This window comes from Dasypus novemcinctus, chromosome X (assembly GCF_030445035.2).
Source record: "Dasypus novemcinctus isolate mDasNov1 chromosome X, mDasNov1.1.hap2, whole genome shotgun sequence".
Lineage (NCBI taxonomy): Eukaryota > Metazoa > Chordata > Mammalia > Cingulata > Dasypodidae > Dasypus > Dasypus novemcinctus.
This window is the reverse complement of record NC_080704.1, coordinates 50,607,553-50,627,789: the sequence shown is the minus strand read 5'-3', so window position 1 is coordinate 50,627,789 and position 20,237 is coordinate 50,607,553. Positions and strand designations below refer to the sequence as shown.

The 20,237-nt window shown below is 41.1% G+C and overlaps 1 protein-coding gene across 1 annotated transcript in view; it reads left to right on the top strand.

Moving 5' to 3' along the window:
- MAOB (monoamine oxidase B) overlaps nucleotides 1-12,513 on the top strand; it is a 132,977-nt gene extending 120,464 nt beyond the window's left edge. Inside the window, exons 12-15 of the mRNA XM_058292115.2 lie at nucleotides 4,933-5,030; nucleotides 9,733-9,844; nucleotides 10,418-10,480; nucleotides 11,518-12,513. Coding sequence (XP_058148098.1) covers nucleotides 4,933-5,030; nucleotides 9,733-9,844; nucleotides 10,418-10,480; nucleotides 11,518-11,670 — 426 coding nt within the window. The 3' untranslated portion in view covers nucleotides 11,671-12,513. The remainder of the gene's footprint in view (nucleotides 1-4,932; nucleotides 5,031-9,732; nucleotides 9,845-10,417; nucleotides 10,481-11,517) is intronic.
- Nucleotides 12,514-20,237: the final 7,724 nt, after the last annotated feature.

The following is a 20,237-nucleotide window of genomic DNA, read 5'->3' as shown; positions in this document are numbered from 1 at the left end:
TTGATTGTTTGGGGATAAATGTAATATTAATGTGGACTATATTTCATTTTTGGCTTTCATTTGCCACTTTAAATACGGGCATAGCCTCTAGGCTTTTTTCTTCAAGGTAGGGTGAGTGGAGTAGCCAAAACAAAAATATATGCCTGTTTAAAAATCACTTAAATTATTTTTAATAGTTTATCTGTTTAAAAACATTGTTCAAGATATTTCGCCTCAATAGATGTCCAAGCTTTTTTGAAGTTGAGTTTAGAGCCCTCTCACGCTAAAGCAGCTCGTAATGGAGGTTCCTCCAACAGCATGTGAGGAAAGCAATTATATCAGATTTCCAAAAGAGGTGATCATTTTTAATTTGGGAAATTTCCTTTTTCTGAGAAGAATATGGATGATTAATTCTTGATAATAAAAATGAGCTAGTTCTGTCATTGTTTGCTCTTGGAATGGACAGGGTCACTTTATTTACTCTTAGGTGGGGTGTCTAGTGCATAGAAGGAAACAATTGCTGGGAGCAAGGAAAGGTAAAGAACACATTCAAACCTTTCTTCTGATTGGCTGGAAACCACTAGAGAAGGCTGCTCACAAAATGATTATGGCCCTAAGATGCAGAGCAAAAGGGCTGGGGCATGATACTTGGTATCCATATAAGAGGCCTGGAACCACTTATACCCCACAGGCAGGGCCTCACACTTTGTAAATACAGTGTGTTACAAATGACTATCCAAGTTCAGGTATGTGATTGCAAATTTTTAAAACGAAACATTTTTTCAAACCTTATTTTTTTTTTTTTTAATTTTTTTATTTTTTATTGACTTTGTAATAATATTACATTAAAAATATATATGTGAGGTCCCATTCAACCCCACCCCCCCACCCCCCCCTCTCCCCCCCCCAACAACACTCGTTCCCATCATCATGACACATCCATTGGATTTGGTAAGTACATCTTTGGGCACCTCTGCACCTCATATACATTGGTTCACATCATGGCCCATACTCTCCTCTATTCCATCATGTAGGCCCTGTGAGGATTTACAATGTCCGGTGATTACCTCTGAAGCACCATCCAGGGCAGCTCCATGTCCCGAAGACGCCTCCACCTCTCATCTCTTCCTGCCTTTCCCCATACCCTTTGTCCATTATGTCCACTTTTCCCAATCCAATGCCACCTCTTCTATGTGGACACTGGATTGGTTGTGTCCATTGCACCTTTATGTCAAGAGGAGGCTCAGATTCCACCTGGATGCTGGATGCAATCCTCCCATTTTCAGTTGTAATCACTCTAGGCTCCATGGTGTGGTGGTTGTCCTTCTTCACCTCCATCTTAGCTGAGTGTGGTAAGTCCAATAAATCAGATTGTAGGTGCTGGAGTCTGTTGAGGCTCAGGATCTGGCTATCACATTGTCAGTCCAGAGATTCAAATCCCCTAAATATATCTTAAACCCCAACATTAACTGCACCTCCAGCACATTAGCATGAAAGTCTTATGAAGGGAGATCCCATCTGAGTCCAGATTCATCACACATAAACACCATTTCCAAAGAGGGGCCATCTGCCCTGGTAGTTAACCCCATCGGCCATGACCATAACTCCCATGGGTCTCTTTAGCCCTCAAAGGAACCAATATCTGGGGGTTGTATCTGCTTTATCTGTCTCTCTGACTCTGCTCAGTTGTGCATGAGGGCAAACCTTCTGCCAGCCTCCAGACTCTTTTTTAGAAACTCGTAGCCATATAAACTCATTTCTCCTTTCCATTTCCCCCTTACTTTAGGTCAAACAGCATTTTAAAGTCATGGTATTTTATGTAGACATGGATATTCTGCTGATCCGCATTGAACCTTCCGTATAAGGTCATTTTCCAGTTGCATCATCAGTTGGTAGTTGATAGTGGTCCCTCGTTGCCAGGGAGGCTCATCCCCGGGTGTCATGTCCCACGCTGGGGGGAAGGCATTGCATTTACATGCTGAGTTTGGCTTCGAGACTGGCCACATTTGAGTAACATGAAGGCTGACAGAAGGAAATTCCCAGGCACAAAGTTGCTCTAGGCCTTGTTATTATTTTGGGTTTATCAGCTCACAAGCATAGTCATTAGTATCAGGGGCTCACTGTTGAACCCTCACTCCCTCCCGGTCCCCACCACTGTACCTGGGAGACTGTCGCTGCTCCCCTAGGGACCACGACAGAGCACCACTGGCCAGGAACCCAGTACCCCCCCTACTGTGGTTTTTAATTGTTGCCACTATGAGTATATCCAAACATTACCATGCACCCTGGACATATGTTCTGTACAGCTCCCTGTCAGTCATATATCATCTGTCATTGGTATCCCATACCAGTATCCCTCCATTGCCATTGTTGAAACACTCTGTGATCCAGAACTCCCCGAAATTTGAAGCCCAATATAATGTCATGGTCCCTTACTAGGGAATGGCATATAGCGATGAGTTTAAAGGATAGATAAAGAACTTGGATAAAGTTAGATAAAGAACTTAGATAAAGAATGTTGACTTGAAAAAATTCCACATCCTATTTTTTTCCTTTTTTTTTTTTTTTTTTTTCCCCCCCCCCCCTAATTATTCAGCTTTTCTTCACAGGAGTCCTAGACCACAGCAATGTATATATATAATATACAGCACTCCCACACATCCACCAGAAAACCTTTTCCCTTCCACAGTGATACTCTTACGCCCTATTCATATCATATTTACTTAAAGTGATGTACAGAGTCTGAGACATTAGCTTTCTAACAAGGTGACATCTGTGTTTACATTATGGTGCATACTTTAGGATACACAGTTCTTTACATTTTTAGTTATCCTATGTTTTACATTATGGTTTACATTATCAGTCTGTCATCTCCTATATGTTATGGTGTAATATTACATGTTTTATATCCATCCTTGTGTACTCTCAAGAAACTCCTCTCTTACCCCCCATTTACTTTGGTTCCACACATTTAACGTCCATTTTCCCTTCCACCTTGGTGCCCTCAGTGATAGCCAACCTCCGTTTCCTGAGGAGCCACTTCCAGAGATAGATGGAATAGTGTTCAGGGCCTAACTTGCTCAACTGCCCCAATGCCCTGGGAGCCACCCTTTCTCTCGAGGGATACAGTTCCCTCTATTGGATGGCATTAGTCCTCCCCAGGATGTGGGTCCACCCCCACTCTCACTACTTGGGTTTCTACCCCATGGTGTCACCCACTCTGGCAGAATGAGCATTTAGACATTCCCCAGGAGCCCGTCCTGCATCAGACCCTCCCCTCCGAGCATTCTAAACAGGTAACCCTCTTTATTATATTTTGATATGATTTTCTCGGCATTTTACTCTCCACCAACACCTGACCCTCTCCTGGTTCGTATGCTACCCCTCCCTCCCCCCACTTTTGGGCAACGTTACCCACCCGTCCCTCCCCAGCCACCCTCAAACCCGCAAAGCCCCAAGCAAAGGCAACCCCTTGCCCCCCTTTTATCTCTTCTTTGTGTTCATACTTACCACCATCTCGTCTTAAATTCCACCCCTGCAGACATCGGCTCATATCCTTCCTCCACCCTCCGATTTCCTGCAAGCCTATCGTTCAGTCTCTTGCTATCTAGGGCAGCTTGTTTATTTCATATCATTGAGGTCATGTAGTATTTGTCCTTCAATGTCTGGGTTGCTTCACTCAACATAAGGTTCTCAAGATTCATCCATGTTATCACATGTGTTTGTAGTGTGTTTGTTCTTACAGCCGAGTAGTATTCCATTGTGTGTATATACCACATTTTATTGATCCACTCGTCTTCAAACCTTATTTTTAAACAAACCATTTTCTCTTAAAACTTGCTATGTTGAGTTTACCTTTTCAAATTAATGCTTAATGGTAAAAGCATATGTTCAGCTATTTTAATAAAGAACTTGAACTTTGCAAAATCTCTGCTGACGTTTGTCTATTCATGGCAAAAACACATTTTTCAGTCCAATTGTTGTGTGCAAGTTCCACTATCAACAGAAGTGTCTGCATCCCACAAAAATATTAATTTGTCCTATCCTTCCCTTAACAAAGAAAAGTATGCTTCCCTTAACAAAGCTCACGTCCATGAAAACATGAATATGGTCATCCTTTTTCCTTTTTTTTTTGTTAAAGATTTATTTAGTTATTTATTTTTTTATTTCTCTCCCCTTTCCCCCTACCCCAGTTGTCTGTTCTCAGTGTCTATTTGCTGTGTGTTCTTCTTTGACTGCTTCTGTTGTTGTCAGTGGCACGGGAATCTGTATTTCTTTTTGTTGCATCATCTTGTTGTGTCAGCTCTCCGTGTGTGCGGTGCCGTTCTTGGGCAGGTTGCACTTTTTTGCGCTGGGTGGCTCTCCTTACGGGGCACACTCCTTGCACGTGGGGCTCCCCTATGCAGGGAACTTTTTCCTTGACAATCATGTTTTTCTCCTTTTTCTTTTTTTTTTAAAAGATTTATTTATTTATTTAAATCCCCCCCTCCCCCGGTTGTCTGTTCTTTGTGTCTATTTGCTGCATCTTGTTTCTTTGTCCACTTCTGTTGTCGTCAGAGGCACTCTCCTTTTTCTTGATCCTACCACTCTAATAAGTATAAATCCTTCTTAAAACTTGTCTTGGAAAAAAAAAACTTGTCTTGAAACCATTAGGCACTAAAAATTTCTTAAGAGGTAAAACCGATGTAAAAATGGGAATAGACAACTACAATTAATGAAAGATATGAATGAATCATGTAAGAAAAACTTCAAAAGTCAGAATTTCTTAGGAATTTATTACCAAGAAAATTTACCTGCCAAAAGATATAATTTTAAAAGCATTGGGAATTTGAGGCTGTATTTCAGAAATTAGTTGGTTCTCCAATAAGAAGGCTGTTGGACTATGTTTGATTTATTTTAGACTAAACAGCTTCCTTTGAGTGTCCTTCAAGCTTTTGCCACTCTGCCTTGCAGCCGGTGCATTATGAAGAGAAGAACTGGTGTGAGGAGCAGTACTCAGGAGGCTGCTATACAACCTATTTTCCCCCTGGGATCATGACTCAATATGGAAGGTAGAGTATAAGTGTGTTAGGCTGTAACTGAAATTTCCTGAACCTGATTTCAAACTCTAAACAGATTCATGTAGCTCCTCTCTCCTGTTTCTTGTAAATACAAAAGTTTCCTTTGAACTTGGTGATTCTTGTGAATTAAGTCATTATAACTCTGCTTCATGGTAGTGCCTTTTATTCTCCATTCCTCTGAAGGAAGAATTTCAATCAGTATAACCAAAGAAGGATATGAATTTAGTCAGAGGGCTCACTTATATTGTCAGAAATGTCCTTATAATGATTTTAGAACTCGGTAACATTTCCTCAAATGGTATTGTAAAAGCACCTATTGGTTGTGGTGTTATAGAAACCATATGTGTTCTAGACTGAGAGTGAAGAGACTGGGGTTCCAGTTTTGGCTCTACCAATAACCAACTTGGCCATCCTGAATGGGTTGTTTCTCCTCTCTGAACCTCACCTTCCAAAGTACAAGATGGCATACAATGGGCAATAATTAGTATCTTAATGAGAGGATGACTTATCGTTTAATATCTTTTTTTTAAAAGATTTATTTAGTTATTTATTTCTCTCCCCTTCCCCCCCCCACCGCCCCAACCCCGGTTGTCTGTTCTCTGTGTCTATTTGCTGCGTCTTCTTTGTCCACTTCTGTTGTTGTCAGCGGCACGGGAATCTGTTTCTTTTTGTTGTGTCATCTTGTTGTGTCAGCTCTCCGTGTGTGTGGCACCATTCCTGGGCAGGCTGCACTTTCTTTCATGCTGGGCAGCTCTCCTTACAGGGCACACTCCTTGCACATGGGGCTCCCCTACGCGGGGGCATCCCTGCGTGGCAGGGCACTCCTTGCGTGCATCAACACTGCTCATGGGCCAGCTCCACACGGGCCAAGGAGGTCCGGGATTTGAGCCGCGGACCTCCCATGTGGTAGACGGACGCCCTAAGCACTGGGCCAAGTCCGCCGGTTCACATCTCTAACATTACCTTTCACCCATTAAGGGTACAGTTCAATGGCTATTCATATTCACAGCCTTGTGCATCCAAGCATGAGTAACTGATGTTTAGTGAATTGTATATGATGACCACAACAAGTTAGGAATTAATGATAGAGCAGTGATTATTATGGCTATTTTAGTAATACTAAACCAAACAATAATTTAATGCCAAGAGTTCAATCTAAACAATACAAAATATAGAATAGTAAGTGAAAGGCTGGTGAGGGTATGCAACAAAGAGAAGGTATAAGTAAATAGAAATGGTTAATCAATCTGTCTATGAAAACTGGTCAAAGAAAGATTAAAATGTACTTATCAGAAAGTACAGCATAACTTTGTTTAGCACTTTGCTCATCTTCCTGAAGATGGAAAACTCTAATCCAAGGGGCACCATTAAGTTAATTTTTAGATATACTGAGTGTAAAACGTGTCAATAGTAATTGTTTCATTCAGGATTTATTAAGTACCAACCAATTGCCAAGCTCTGTGCTGCAAACTTAGGATACCAAGAAAAACCCTCCTGGCTCTGAAGGAGCTGACAGTATTGGGACCAGGCTGGAGATGCGGAGAGGACAGAATACCAAATATTGACTCTAACATACTGTAGTGAATATTCTAATAGAGGGATTAAAAAAAAAGGAACCATGGGGACAGATGGATGACCCTTACATAGAGAATCTGCAAAGACTGCAAAATGCGGATACCACTAGAGGCAAAGAAAGGTGACTAGGGAATGCACTCCAGGCAGATGGAACAGAATGAGCAAAAGCTCAGAAAAAGTTCATGGTGTGTTGGTGAAAAGTGCTGCATGGCTGAGGTATGTATGGTATTGGAGACAGAATAGAGAATCTATTTGTTTTTGTTTTTGTCTTAAGTAAGAAATATGATATGACTAGATTTCTGACCATGGAGCGGCAGTTTTGTGCTCTATCCCCTAAGGGGTGTCAGGAAAATGCCTCCTGAAGAGAGGGGTCCCAAAAAAGGACACTCACCTGCACTGGCTGGATCCTGACCAGGAGAAGGAAACAAGATAAATTCCATCATATCATGCATTGGTGTGACGTGGTAGCATCCTCTTTCCTCTTTATACCTGCCCGGGGACATCATGCATCAGGCTTCGCATGACTATCTTCAGTTTGTAGTGTAGAAAGTACGGCACTGCATGTCTTAGTGAAATAACCCTCAGCCCCCTAGCCTGAGCATGCTCACAGGGCTTCCCTTGAATCTTAACGTCCATGTATTTGGGGTACTACAAATAGTTTTGTTTTCACTGCCTTGGCAGTACACAGAAAATCTTCTACTTTAGATGGAAGGCAGAGGTCAGTATTAAGAGTGCAACTTTAGGCAAGCAGTGAACACATATCGTTTAAGAAATTTTACTTTTGGATATAGTGAAGAACTGCAGTGATTAAGCAGTAAAAACATAAGGCTTTGTTTTACTCCATTAAGCTACAAGAGGTACACATGGAAATATGCATTTGGTGAATGTATATTTTCTGTTTATTTGCCTGGAAAAGAAGGGGCAGAAATTTTTCTCATCTAGCTGTTAGGCTTCTTTCCAACCCCCACTCCCCATGGAAGAAGATTTCCACATGATGAATGAAGGGAAAATATTTCTTTCACTGTCTGAAATTAATTTTTGGTTTTTACATTCCTATTGTTAGCATAATTAGTTCTGTAACCTTTGTTCTCTCTTCTAATATTTAATTCTAGGGTTTGTCCAGGTCTCCCAGAGATTTCCAGTTTTGGGTTAGTTTCCTCGGTTTGAAAAAAAAAGTTAACTTTGTGAAAAGCAGCATTGTTTCATGAACATGGAGAAGGCAAATCCACACTCTCTTGCAGGAAGCTTTATCTGAATACCCTAAGGCTCTCTGGCCTATGCTGACTATAATACTTCCAGATTATTCCATGTATTGTCAGCACCTTAGTATCCTATAGTATGTTCTTTTTTTATTTTCTCCCTTGTGTTTTCTTCATGGCTGCTGTGAAGACAGGTGAAGGAAAACCCACCAATTCAAGCCAGCCCATTTGGTTTTTTATTAAAGGCCTGGTGGTATCATGTTAACTAAGATGAAGCATGTGTGTTAGCTCTGAACATCACTTATCTGGAATAATGCAAACCATTATAGAATGACATGTTGATTGTGATATTTTTGTCAGAAGTATGACAAAAGTCCACTCTTAAAGGCCAAGTGCTGTGACACCTCTGTCCCTTTCTGTAGCACGTAGGCTTTCACTTTGTGCTAAATGGTAATGATGATACACCAGGCAAAGCCTATAGGATAAAAACACAGACTTTGACATCTGGTAGACCTGGTTCAAATCCTGGCTCTTCTATTTTCTGGCATTGTGGCTCTCAATAAGTCACATTTCTCTGAGCCTCAGTTTCCTCACATGTAAAATGGGATAATGATAATAATAGCTATGTCATAGAATTCTTAGAAGGATTTTTAAAAAAATAATGCAATATAGGAAGAAAGTATAACAAAGTGGTGAAGACTGTGGGTTCTGAAGTCAGATTGCCGGGGTTCAAAAATACAAGCTCTGCCACTTAGCCATGACCTAGAGTAATTTTGCTTTGTCTTTGTTGCTGGTTAGGTTCCCCCAGGAAGCAGACTCTAAGACTACGTTTAGCATGCAGGATATTTATTAAAGAATGACCTAGGGATCCACACCTGGGAATGGGAGGGGCATAAACAGGAATGGGCAGAGGAAAAAATTGGACTGCAGTGCAGTTCCAGTGAAGGCTTCGGCTGACCCCACAGGGAGCGGCTGTAGTTGGGATGGCCCTTAAGAGTTATCCCAAATAGGGTGAGTTTTCAGGTCTTTATACACTCATGATAATCAATCATTGGTTGCAGCTGCTGCTGGAAGGAGGCACACCTTGGGTACAGCAATTTTCCTCAGTGGATGCAATCTCCAAAGAGGGTCAACATCAGAAGGGATCTTCTGGCAACACTCTCAGCCACTCAGAATAAGGCTTCATTTTGGAAGGGCTATCTGAGCAGTGCATAATAATGCCTACCACATTCTCTGTACATCCATATTCTTATCTGCAAAATGGGGATAATAGTACTGACCTCATAGGGTTGTTGTGAGGATTCAAGTATTTAGAAGGGTGCTTGGCACCCTGTAAATGTTAATTGTAATTTAATGCTGGCAGACTCTTAGCACTAGAAAAGTAGATGCTCAAGGACTGGTAGTTTATGGAGCCATAGTCAAAACCACAAATTTATTAAATGATACGGATTGTAAAGGGCTTAGAAATCATTGAAGTCTGTCCTTTAAGAGATAGGGAAGTTGGAGTTCAGTAAAAGGAAGTGGCTTGTTAAGTTCATTGGTAGAAAAACCCGACCTGGAACTGGTGACACGTGTCACTTTACCCAGAACTGCTGAGCCACAAAAGGAGCCAGACATGGCCAGGCTTATAAAGTACTTTATTTTATGTATGTGAAGCAAATGCATATTTTACTTCCATCATTGCCAGTTCCTTTACCTGTAAGCTCTTAGTGCAGGAATGGAATTTGGTTTTAATTCTATTTTTATCCATGGCAAGGATCATGCAAGAGCTGGAGGAACCTAATGAACATTATTCCAAAATTCCCAAAATGAACTCCCTGAGTTTAGAATCTGAGGAAACCGACCAGCCTGAGTCTTTGTGAGGAACGCTCTTCTCTGGCTTTATGAGACAAACTGTTTTCTTTTTCTTTTCTTTCAAGGGTTCTACGCCAGCCAGTGGGCAAGATTTACTTTGCAGGCACTGAAACTGCCACACACTGGAGCGGCTACATGGAGGGGGCTGTGGAGGCCGGGGAGAGAGCAGCTCGAGAGGTAAGGCCCAATGTCACAGGCTCTGGGGAAGGAGGCAGCTCATGGGCCTGACAAGCAAGTCAAAGATGTCTGAGCTCCTGTGGATCAAGTCCGGAGTAAGCCCCACCTGAACTATGAATTGCCATTTTAACAGTAGTCTCAGGTGGAGTGAATACCATAACCCAAAAGTAATAACTGAAATGTCTATAACTTGACACTCAAGGTAAAAAGAGCCCATTGGCCAAAAAATCCACCTGACTCTACTTGAGAGATACCCTGCTTCTAATATTATAGAATCAAACATGTATCTGTTAGGACTCAGAATTTGTATATATTTCCAGACCATTCTGCTGATCTCATCCCTATTAAGGGATGTTGAAAACTATTAAAAGTGATCCTAATGATTGGAACTTCTTATACCAAAGATGAAGATGTTTCGGAGCCTTTTAAAGGTTGAATGGACTGCTTTGGCTTTTACCCTGATACTTTTGGTGCTTATCCTAAGAGACATTCAGTTAGTCCTTTTTTTTAAAGAGCAGATTAGGAAAAAGACAGTGCCACTTTTGCTATAAGGAAGAGGCTCTTTCATTTCAGATCCTGCATGCCATGGGGAAGATTCCAGAGGATGAAATCTGGCAGTCAGAACCGGAGTCTGTGGTAAGTTATATTTTATTTCATGAATTTAAATCTCTTTCATCTAAAAACAATTATTTTCAAAAAGAACACACTTGTATATATTTACATACCTTTCCCAGTGTGATTCAATCCTTGAATGCTTAAGGAGGTGCCATGGGTTAGTGAAGAGGTGAAATATTTAGGAGAGTTTTGATACATTCATTGCTAATACATCAATTGTAGGTTATTTAGAGAAATTGTTGCTTTTTTGGTGATGGAAGGAGATAATGCTCAGAAGTTACAGATATATTAAGAACTCAATAAACTCCTGTTGAATAAACCTCTAAGCTGGTGATTTTCAACAGGGAGGGTCACAAATGAAAGGTGAATGTGTCAGTATCCCTTGTCCCAGGGGCAAAGGGATGGAGTTAAGTGCAGTATATTTATATTAAAAATGGGTTTTCAATATACTTGTCATTTTTGTAATAAAATGCCTGGAAGTTTTCCTTGTTGAGAACAAGGGTCAAAAAGATCAAAATTATTCCTTTATCTTATTTAGCGTGAAATCATAGAAAGTAGCCCTCCCCTCCAAAGTCATTTTCTTACTGCTTCTGTCAGAGATGGAATTGTGGTTTGTGTGGACCACAGATTAACTCACACAACAAATATCTGAGGGCCCTCTTAGTATTAACTATTGTGGTATGGGATGGGTACTGCAAAATATTCACAGACCTTAACATCTGATGGGGAATCCAGATGATAACCAAAAAGTGCAAATACGATGAAGAAGACATGCTGTGGGTGAATGGGGAAAAGCAGGACTATCCTGATCTGGAGGCTCAAGAAAGGCTTCCAGAGAAAGTAAAGTTTAAGCTGAGACTTGAATGATGAATCATAATTAGTCAAGTAAAGATCCCAGTGGGGAATAGGAAGTGAGTTCTATGAGCAGAGGGAACATTATGTTGGATAACCACGAGGGTCAAGAGTGGGTCATGTTTGAAGAACTGAAAGAAATACAGCCTTTTGGAGCAAAGTTGAATATAAACTTTGTACTAACAACAAATACTTTCTGAATTTAGGATGTCCCAGCACAGCCCATTACCACGACCTTCCTGGAGAGACATTTGCCCTCTGTGCCTGGCCTGCTGAGGCTGATTGGATTGACCACCATCTTTTCAGCAACTGCTCTTGGCTTCTTGGCCCACAAAAGGGGGCTACTTGTACGCCTCTGAAGAGACGGTCTCTTTAACCACACACTCTTCTATGCTCTTTGATGTGTGGGTTTGGGGAAGGGGTTGAAATAAAGCTCCAAAAAGATATAATGAATGGGAGTGATGTGGGGAGTATGAAGACAAGTCAGTGACAACAGGAAACACATGATCACTTTCTGCATTTTGATCCCTGGTTATCATCCTTTAGCTGGTTCAGCACCAAGTCTGTCTCACCCATTTCCAAGTTTACTGCCCCTGGGATCTTTACAGTGTTAATTAGGCTTGCTTAATGTCCTTGCTGTCCCACAACACACCTTGCCCTTGCACAAACAACTAGTTTTTCTCATCTCTGTGGCTTTGTGCTAGTTCTTTCTCTTACTTGTAATAAATCTTCCCACGTTCTCCACATTTGTTGTTAGAATCTTGGATTATTATAGTTGGAAGACCATAGAAACAATCTATTCTACACCTTCCATTTTAGAGTTGAGCACACTGAAGTCTAGGGGGGTTGAATTTAATTGCCCAAGTTTCACAAACAGCCATTGGTATTTTGGGGGACCAGAACACAGATTATTTTTCCCACCTCCCAGGATGTGTCCTCCAACCACCCTCCTCCACTTCATGACTTAATTGCTGCTGGTGTGCTCCTCTGTGGGTTTTACTCTGCACTAAGTTGTCTTGCACTACGCAAATGTCACTTAGTATATATCCTTAAGGCTCGCTGTCTTATGCATTGTGTCTCTAGCTGATTTAAATTTTTTAATGGTAGAAATCTTGTTTGTTTTTGCTTTTGTATGCTCCATTACGTCTAGATATGAAGGTCACTACACATTGGCTGATTAAAAATAAAGTTGATTGACCAGATGCTCACTGTATTTTTTTTCGGGCAGGGGATAATACTTCCAAGGTTTTGGCAAATCAAATCAAGATCCAGTATTAGACATAGAAATGTGCCTTGAAAGCATTTAGTAAAAACTTCCTTGAGGTCCAGATGATACATGTATTTTGATTGTGTGTTCCATTGTGGGCCATGTGTAATGAGCACTTGGTGAATGATGTCTAATGTTATGGTAAGGATGGTAAAAGACACAGCTCCTTGCTTTCACTCCTAAAGAGCTGTCAAAATAATTGACATATTAATGAGCAAGATGCTTAAACTATTAAGATAATTACAATATTTCACTTGACCTTTCATATTTCTTACCAGTACAAAGCTTTTCAGTAGGTACACTCATTAATTTAAAACTACATTTTCACAGTCCATTACATCCTATTTGAACTACTTTTTAAATGACATCATCATTTGAGAGTGCTCATAACTTTCGACTATGAAGGTCAGCTTTTATCAAGAAGTGTTTTAAATCCATAAATCACCATTCTCATGCTCTCCTTTAGAAAATGAAGCTTATTCTTATCATGAGTAAAAATTTTTAAATCCCCCAAGATTAATAAAAGTAGAACATTTCTGATTTTACAGTGACATTTATGTTCATGAATTTATAGGAAATTTAGAGACTAAATGAAGAGATAAAAGAATCCACTAAGACTCTGTAACCATTTCGGTTTTTGAATCTTTCTAAAGATATAATGTGTTTCGCATAAGGGTATCTTCTTGAACATGCTCTCTTCCAAAATGGTGCCCCCAAAAGTTGTCATATGACTAACTCTAAAACATCCATTAAGAGTAAATTAAGGGGAAGTGGATGTGGCTCAAACCATTGGGCACCCATGTCCCACATGGGAAGTCCCGGCTTCAGTTCCCAAGGCTTCCTAAAGAAGGGTAAACTTCCTAGTGCCTCCTAAAGAAGATGAGCAAGACAGCAAGCTGGTGCAATGGGCTGGCACAGCTAGCTAAGGCTAATGAGGAGGCACAATGAAGAGACATAACAAAAACACAACAAGCAGAGAGTAAATGTGGCTTAAATGATTGGGTGCCTCCCTCTCCCACAGGAGGTGCTGGGTTTGGTTCCTGGTGCCTCCTAAAAAAAAAAAGATGAGGTGACAAAGAGCATACAATGAATAGACACAAAGAGCAGAAAGTAAGCTCAAACAATGGTGTGGGGGGATAAATAAATAAATGAATCTTATTAAAAAGAGTAAATTAAGGTATTATCTCCTCTAGGAATTTCCTGGGCCAATCATCCTCCAGTTGGGCAAGGTGCCCCTTTTCTGTGTTCTCCCAGTGTCACATGCATAGACCTGTGTTCTTGCACTTACTACATTATATTGCAACTATGACAGCATATTAAATTACATGTTTTGACTGAAGTGCCAAGATACAATAGCTAACAGTTACCAAAGTGAGTCCTGAGATAGGCAAAAATAGAAAACTTCAAAGGAAAGACCTGAAAGTCAGTTTCTACTTTGTTGAAATTTCTCACCAGTTATGAGGTTTTTAAAGAGGTAGATTTGTGAAGATACCTTTTTAGGGAGAGCTGCCTTGTTGTGAGTCCAAGGCACTACAAAGGTGAGGGATTGGGGTGCTAACCTTCTCATCCCAAATCTAGCGAGAGGGGCTATAAGGAGATCCTGTCAAGAGCTTGACACGCTCCTGAGGAATCTCCCTTTTTATCATTTTAGTTACTCTTACTAATAATCTTCCTTTCTACACTCCTTCAACCCTCTATCTCCTGTTTTCTCCTTTCAAACTGCAGAACTCTCATTAGTATTCCTTGAAGGGCTAGACTCTTGTTGACAAATTCTCCAATTTCTGTTCGTGAATATTTTGAACTCTCCCTCATTTTTGAATGACAATTTTGCTGGATATAGAATTCTTGCCTGGCAGGTTTTTTTTTTTCCTTTCAGCATCTTAAATATGTCATACCACTGCCTTCTCACCTCCATGGTTTCAGATGAAAAATTAGCACTTAATCTTATTGAGCTTCCTTCATATGTGATGGATTGCTTTTCTCTTGCCGCTTTCAGGATTCTGTCTTTGTCTTGAGCTTTTGACAATCTGATACGTATGTGTCTTGGGGTGAGTCTGCTAGGATTTATTGTGCTTTGAGTATGCTGTGCCTCCTGCACATATGCATACATGTCCCTCATAAGAGTTGGGAAACTTTTGGCCATTACTTCCTTAAACACTCTTAGTGTCCCCTTTCCCTTCTCTACTCCCTCTGGGATGCCCATAATGTGTATTTTTGTGCATTTTGTGTTGTCATTCAATTCCTTGCTGAATTTTTACTTTTTTTTTTTTTTTGGTCTATCTGTTCTATCTGTGTGATTTTGTGTGTCTTATCTTCAACATCACTAATTCTTTCCTCTGCCTGCTCAAATCTGCTGTTACATGCTTCTAATGTATTTTTAATTTCTTGCATGATGCCTTTCATCACTGTAGAATCTGTTATCTTTTTCTGTATGTTTGCAATTTCTTTTGAATTTTCCCCCAGTGTCTTCTTGATATCTTAATCTCTTTCTTCATTTCATTGAGTTGATTAAGAATATTTGTTTGGACATCCTTGATTAGTTGTTCCACATGCTGCATCTCCTCCTGCTTTTTAGTTTGTTCATTAGATCAGGCCATGTCTTCCTGTTTCATAGTATGGCTTGTAAATTTTTGCTGATTTCTAGGCATATGTATATCTTGATGGGCTTATTCAGTTAGTTGGTTTCTCTTTCTATTTTATGGTTTTCTGGTCAATATAGTTAAGAGTCCTCTTTAGCACTTGGTTCCACTTATTCTATATATTTTTAGTAGCCTGTGTTCAACTGAAAAATATCTTAGATACACAAAAAAGGGAAGAATAGAAAAAACAAAAAGAAAAACATAAAAAAGAAGGAAGTGAAAAGAATAAAAATGACACAGAAAAAATAAATAATAAGAGGGAAAAATCATACACAGAAATAAAAATTTTTAAAGGTTAAAAAAGAAACAGGAGGAAAGTATATATGGCTCAATGGATAGAGCTTCCACCTACAATGTAGGAAGTCCAGGGTTTGATACCCAGGGCCTCCTGGCCTATGTGGTGAGCTGCCGCATGCAAGGAGTGCCACCCTGCACAGGGGTGCCCCCCATGTAGGAGTGCTCCCTACACAAAGAGTGCCCCATGCACAAGGAGTGCCACCCTGCACAGGAGTGCAGCCTGCCCAAGAGTGGTGCCACCCACATGGAGAGCTGACACAGCAAAGATAATGCAACCAAAAGAGAGACACAGAGAAGAGGCAATATGAGACGCAATGAACCAGGAAACTGAGGTGACACGAGAATGATCACCTCTCTCCCTCTCTGGAAGGTCCCAGGATGGGTTGCCGGAGCCACCTAATGAGAGTACAACAGACAAAGAAGAACACACAGTGAATGGACACAGAGAGCAGACAGTGGTGGGGAGGGGGAAAATAAAGTAAAATATAAATAAATTATCAGATAAATGAGAAGAGAAGAAAGAAAGACAGATAAGGCAGAAAGGAAGAAAAATGAAAAGAGGGAAAAATGAAAGAAAGAAAAAAAGGAAAGAAAGTGAAAGAAAAAAGAGGGTAAGAAACATTTTTTAGAAAGAAAAGGCAAGAGAAATGGGAAGAGAAGAAAGAAACAAAGAAAAACAGGAGAAGGAAAGAAAATAAGGAAGAGAAGAAGAAATAAACAAAACAAAACAAAATCTAGGCCTCCGCCTCAGACCATCAGGACTGACTAGAGTCCTCCTCTCAGGCTGCCTGTGTCTGCCAATTGCCCTTCTCTGTGGGTATCCTGGTGAAGAGAGAAAAGAAAATAACAAAACAAAACAGGCCTCCCTCTCAGGCCACCAGCAAACCACTAGTCTACTACTCTCTGCCTGCTTGACCCCACAGCTGGCCTCTCCACCAGTACCTGAATGAAGAGGGAAAAAAATGAAAAGAAAAAAAGAGGGAGGGGGAACTTTCAGGCTACATTCCTTTAGCTATCTCCTCGGCTTGCCCCACTCCCTCCTACCATAAGCAGGCCTACCTGTGGGATCTGTCCTCAGCAGCTCCCCTCTCCCTTAGAGCCAGCTGTCTATCTCCTGTGTATCAGAACTGATGAGGTGATTCCCCTCTCCCCAGCATGGGCTGGACTGCTCCCCTCTCCTCAGAGCTAGCTGGGCAGTTCCCCTCTTCCCCATGGCTGGCAGAGCAGTTTTCCTCTTTCCCTGGGTTGACTGGTCCCCTCTCCTCTTCCCCAGTGTCCCACTGGGCTCCTCCCCCCCCCCCCCATGCAGCTGCACTCTCCTATCACCCCCGTGACACCCTGCTTTCTTTATCCCCGGCAAGCCTACCTACCTTCCCATAGTTTCAGGAGGAAGAGTGGAGCCTGGCGTTTCCTACTCTGCCAGATTGGATCTTCCCCTGAGAAATCTAAAGCCCTGGGTTCTGCTTAAGGAGGCTTCAAGCAAAAAGTGAGGGATTCCACAGAGACCACCAGCAAAAAGAAGCTGAGTGGGAATCAAATTTGATCAGCCAAAGGAGGGGGGAAAGAGAGGCTTGTCATAGGTAGTCAGAGTCAGAAGTACCCAACAGAAGAGTCTCTGAGAAAACTCACCTAACTGCCGACTGAAGAAAAGGTCTGTTCACGTAAAAGACAGGTCCAGAGCATATAAAACTATCGTAGAACAGGATCAGTCAAGTAGGAATGTTTGGTAATCCCCTTTCCCTCCTCCCTTTCCTTGCCCAACCCATGAAGTACTAGATTCCACAGTTGGCATGCTAATCAAGGAGTAGGAGAGAAGGGCAGGAAAAGTTATCCACATGCTCCTGGAGGATGTCAGGATAACCTCTGAACCTGACCAACTGGAAAATGGGAGAAGATCTAACTCTAAATGGAATTCAAAGATTGGATTATTCCACAGTATTGGACCTTCCAATGACTGAATTGAGATTGTGGTTTGTGACTTCAGGAAACTGTAGGATTATCTCTTATTTAAGAGTGTTCAGAAGAGTCTTAGATTTGCCAGGGTTTCAAACACAGGCAGGGAAAGAACTTCCCTCACTGATCAGGTTTAAAGAACCAGGAGAAGACTAAAACAAAACAAAATGGTGATTTCTTCCCATTTGACACACTGGTGTTATTCTCATCCATTCCTAAAGGCAGAGACAGTTTTCTATTCATCTCTTCATCCTCAGTGTCTCCTATGGTGCCTAAGTCATCAGAGTTTCACAAAACATAATGAATGCTTTCCTATAATTTTCATTATAATTCTGGATTGACAATTTCATTATTTCCACTCTTTGTAAACTGAATATTCCTGTGCTTTCTTTTGCAGAGCACTAATTGTCATTTTCCCTTATACTCATTTTGAAAATATCATCTTTACTATATTTTAGTAGAGGTAGCACTAATAACCAATTGGACCCAGTTTCCTTTTTGGGTAGGTTGGTGGGTCTAAAGCAATGATTTTTAACTGGAGTGAGCACTAGAATTACAGGGGGGCTCTGGAAAACCCACATGCCTCAGATTTACCCAGGGAGTATTTAACTTAGTAGATTGGATAGAATTCTGTAGTTGAGAATACCTGGCTAAGAACTGCAGGTTCAAAGGAACAATATAGCTTCAAGATCTGGAGTTGAACCTCACTCTCAGGACTGCTACTCTGCCTCCATTTTCTTTTAGCTATCCAGATATATTGGGGTGATAAAAAGGTGTTTATGTACTTTGGATACAAGGAAACAGAATTATTCTCTGAAAGTTAAGCATTAACTCAACAAGTTAAAGAGTGAGATGTTTCCTGGATCATAGTTACTACTCTACTAAAGAAAGAATGTCTTGATTGGAAAGCATGGTTGTCTTAGCCTGGGTTCCCTTTAAAAAGCAGAGCCTCAGACAAGAGCTTCTATGCAAGTAGCTTATTTTGAGAAGTGATCCCAGGGAGTGGCGGAGACTGGGAAGAGTGAAACAGGGAGGGAGGTAAATCCAATTTAAGAATGCATTATCAAACTGATCATTGCCGTGGACTATACCAGGCTCAGTCCAAATGGGAACCTTTGAGGAGCTGTGCAGAATGCACCTGAGAATAGATAACCTGATAGACCAAAGAGGGGAGTATTTATCAACCATTGATTGATGTTTTTCCTGGAATGTTAATTCCCTTTTCTTTTCAACTTTGCCTATTTACCAGAATGGCAGACCGTGTTCAGTACGCATGGAGGAGGCAGGGAGGCCCTAGGGCAGAAAGTGAAAGACGCGAAATGCTACTGAAGAAGATGCTGTAAGGAATTTCACATCTGGTTGCTGCAAGAACAGCTGGATAAAAAGATGGGTTGAAAGGTGTGGTGGTGTCCAAAAGGAATGTGTCCTATATATTGGGGCCAATACACAACCTGGAAGAATTTTGCTGAGGGAAGAACAAATAGATTGCTTTTTTTTTATCCATAAGAGAGATTCTGAATCTGAGAAGAATGATCTTTTTATGTGGCAGTCTTATAGGTATTTTAGTTTTAAAGGGTATGCCTATTTGGGGATCTTCAAGGCTACACAACTGGAGTCAATCTCAGATGGGATTGACTCTCAAATGGGTATGATCTCATGTCAGAGAGATAGCTATGAAACAGTGTTTGTCTTGCCTTGGGCTCTCTCTCTCTCTCTCTCCCATTATTTTTTTAAGTAGTCAGAAGTGGAGACTTACACAAACACCTCACGGTTTACTGATCCTACTACTGTGGCCACAACCAATTGGACTAGGGATGATCCCTGAGTCAAAGACAGCCTTCTATGGGTAGACAGTGGTCCATGAGTTGAACTGGCCAATGCATTTCTATGGCAGTATGGAAGATAAAGTGGACACAGGGAGGGGGCAGGCTAAGTCACAAGAATGAAAAGGGGGAATGATGCCCAATTATGAATGAATGACATTACAGTAGTTGCGGTGTCACTTGACCTTCTGAGGCATCTTAACAGCAGCAGCCAATGTCACCATGAAACTTGAATGCACCACACAAGATCTGATTTCCCCAGCTTCCTCGCTGTACTTAGTTTTTCTATGGAAACTGGGTGTGCGTAACTAACAGAGACCACTTTTCTCTGCCAACATTACTCTACTCTCCTACCTGCTTCCTTTCTACCATGCTTGTTCCAATTACCTAGTCTGCTGCCTGTCACTCTGTTGTTACCACAAACCCCTTAGGCTCTTGTATCCTGGCCAATCTGCTAGGATCCCTTTATTTCCTTCTTAGCCTTGCCTCCAAACTAAAAACACATGTCCAACATGAATTCATCAGAGTATTTTTCTCACTCCCTACTCATTTCAACAATGTAGTAAACTTTGAAACCAAATAGAAAACCTAGAATGCTTTGGACTCTAGGGGATTTTGTAGACAACTTGGTATAAGGCGGTGGTAGGATTTGTTGTTGTTATTGCTGCATGTTTGTTTCTGGTTTGTTTTTTAAGTACTGGGGAAGACTCATCTGATTTGAAAACTCTCCAGAAGAGTGATCTTACTGACATTTCAACCTGTGGACATTAGAAGCCAAGTTCCTTTTTTTGGAAATAACTGATGTAATCAGATTGTACTTAACCCTGGGCTGCTACCTTCTGATGTGATTTTTCTTGCCATTTCTGGTAAGGCCAGGCGATCACTCACTGACAAGTCATGTACCACTCCTGCAGAATGACATTTCAGTCTCTGCCTCCAGCCATTAT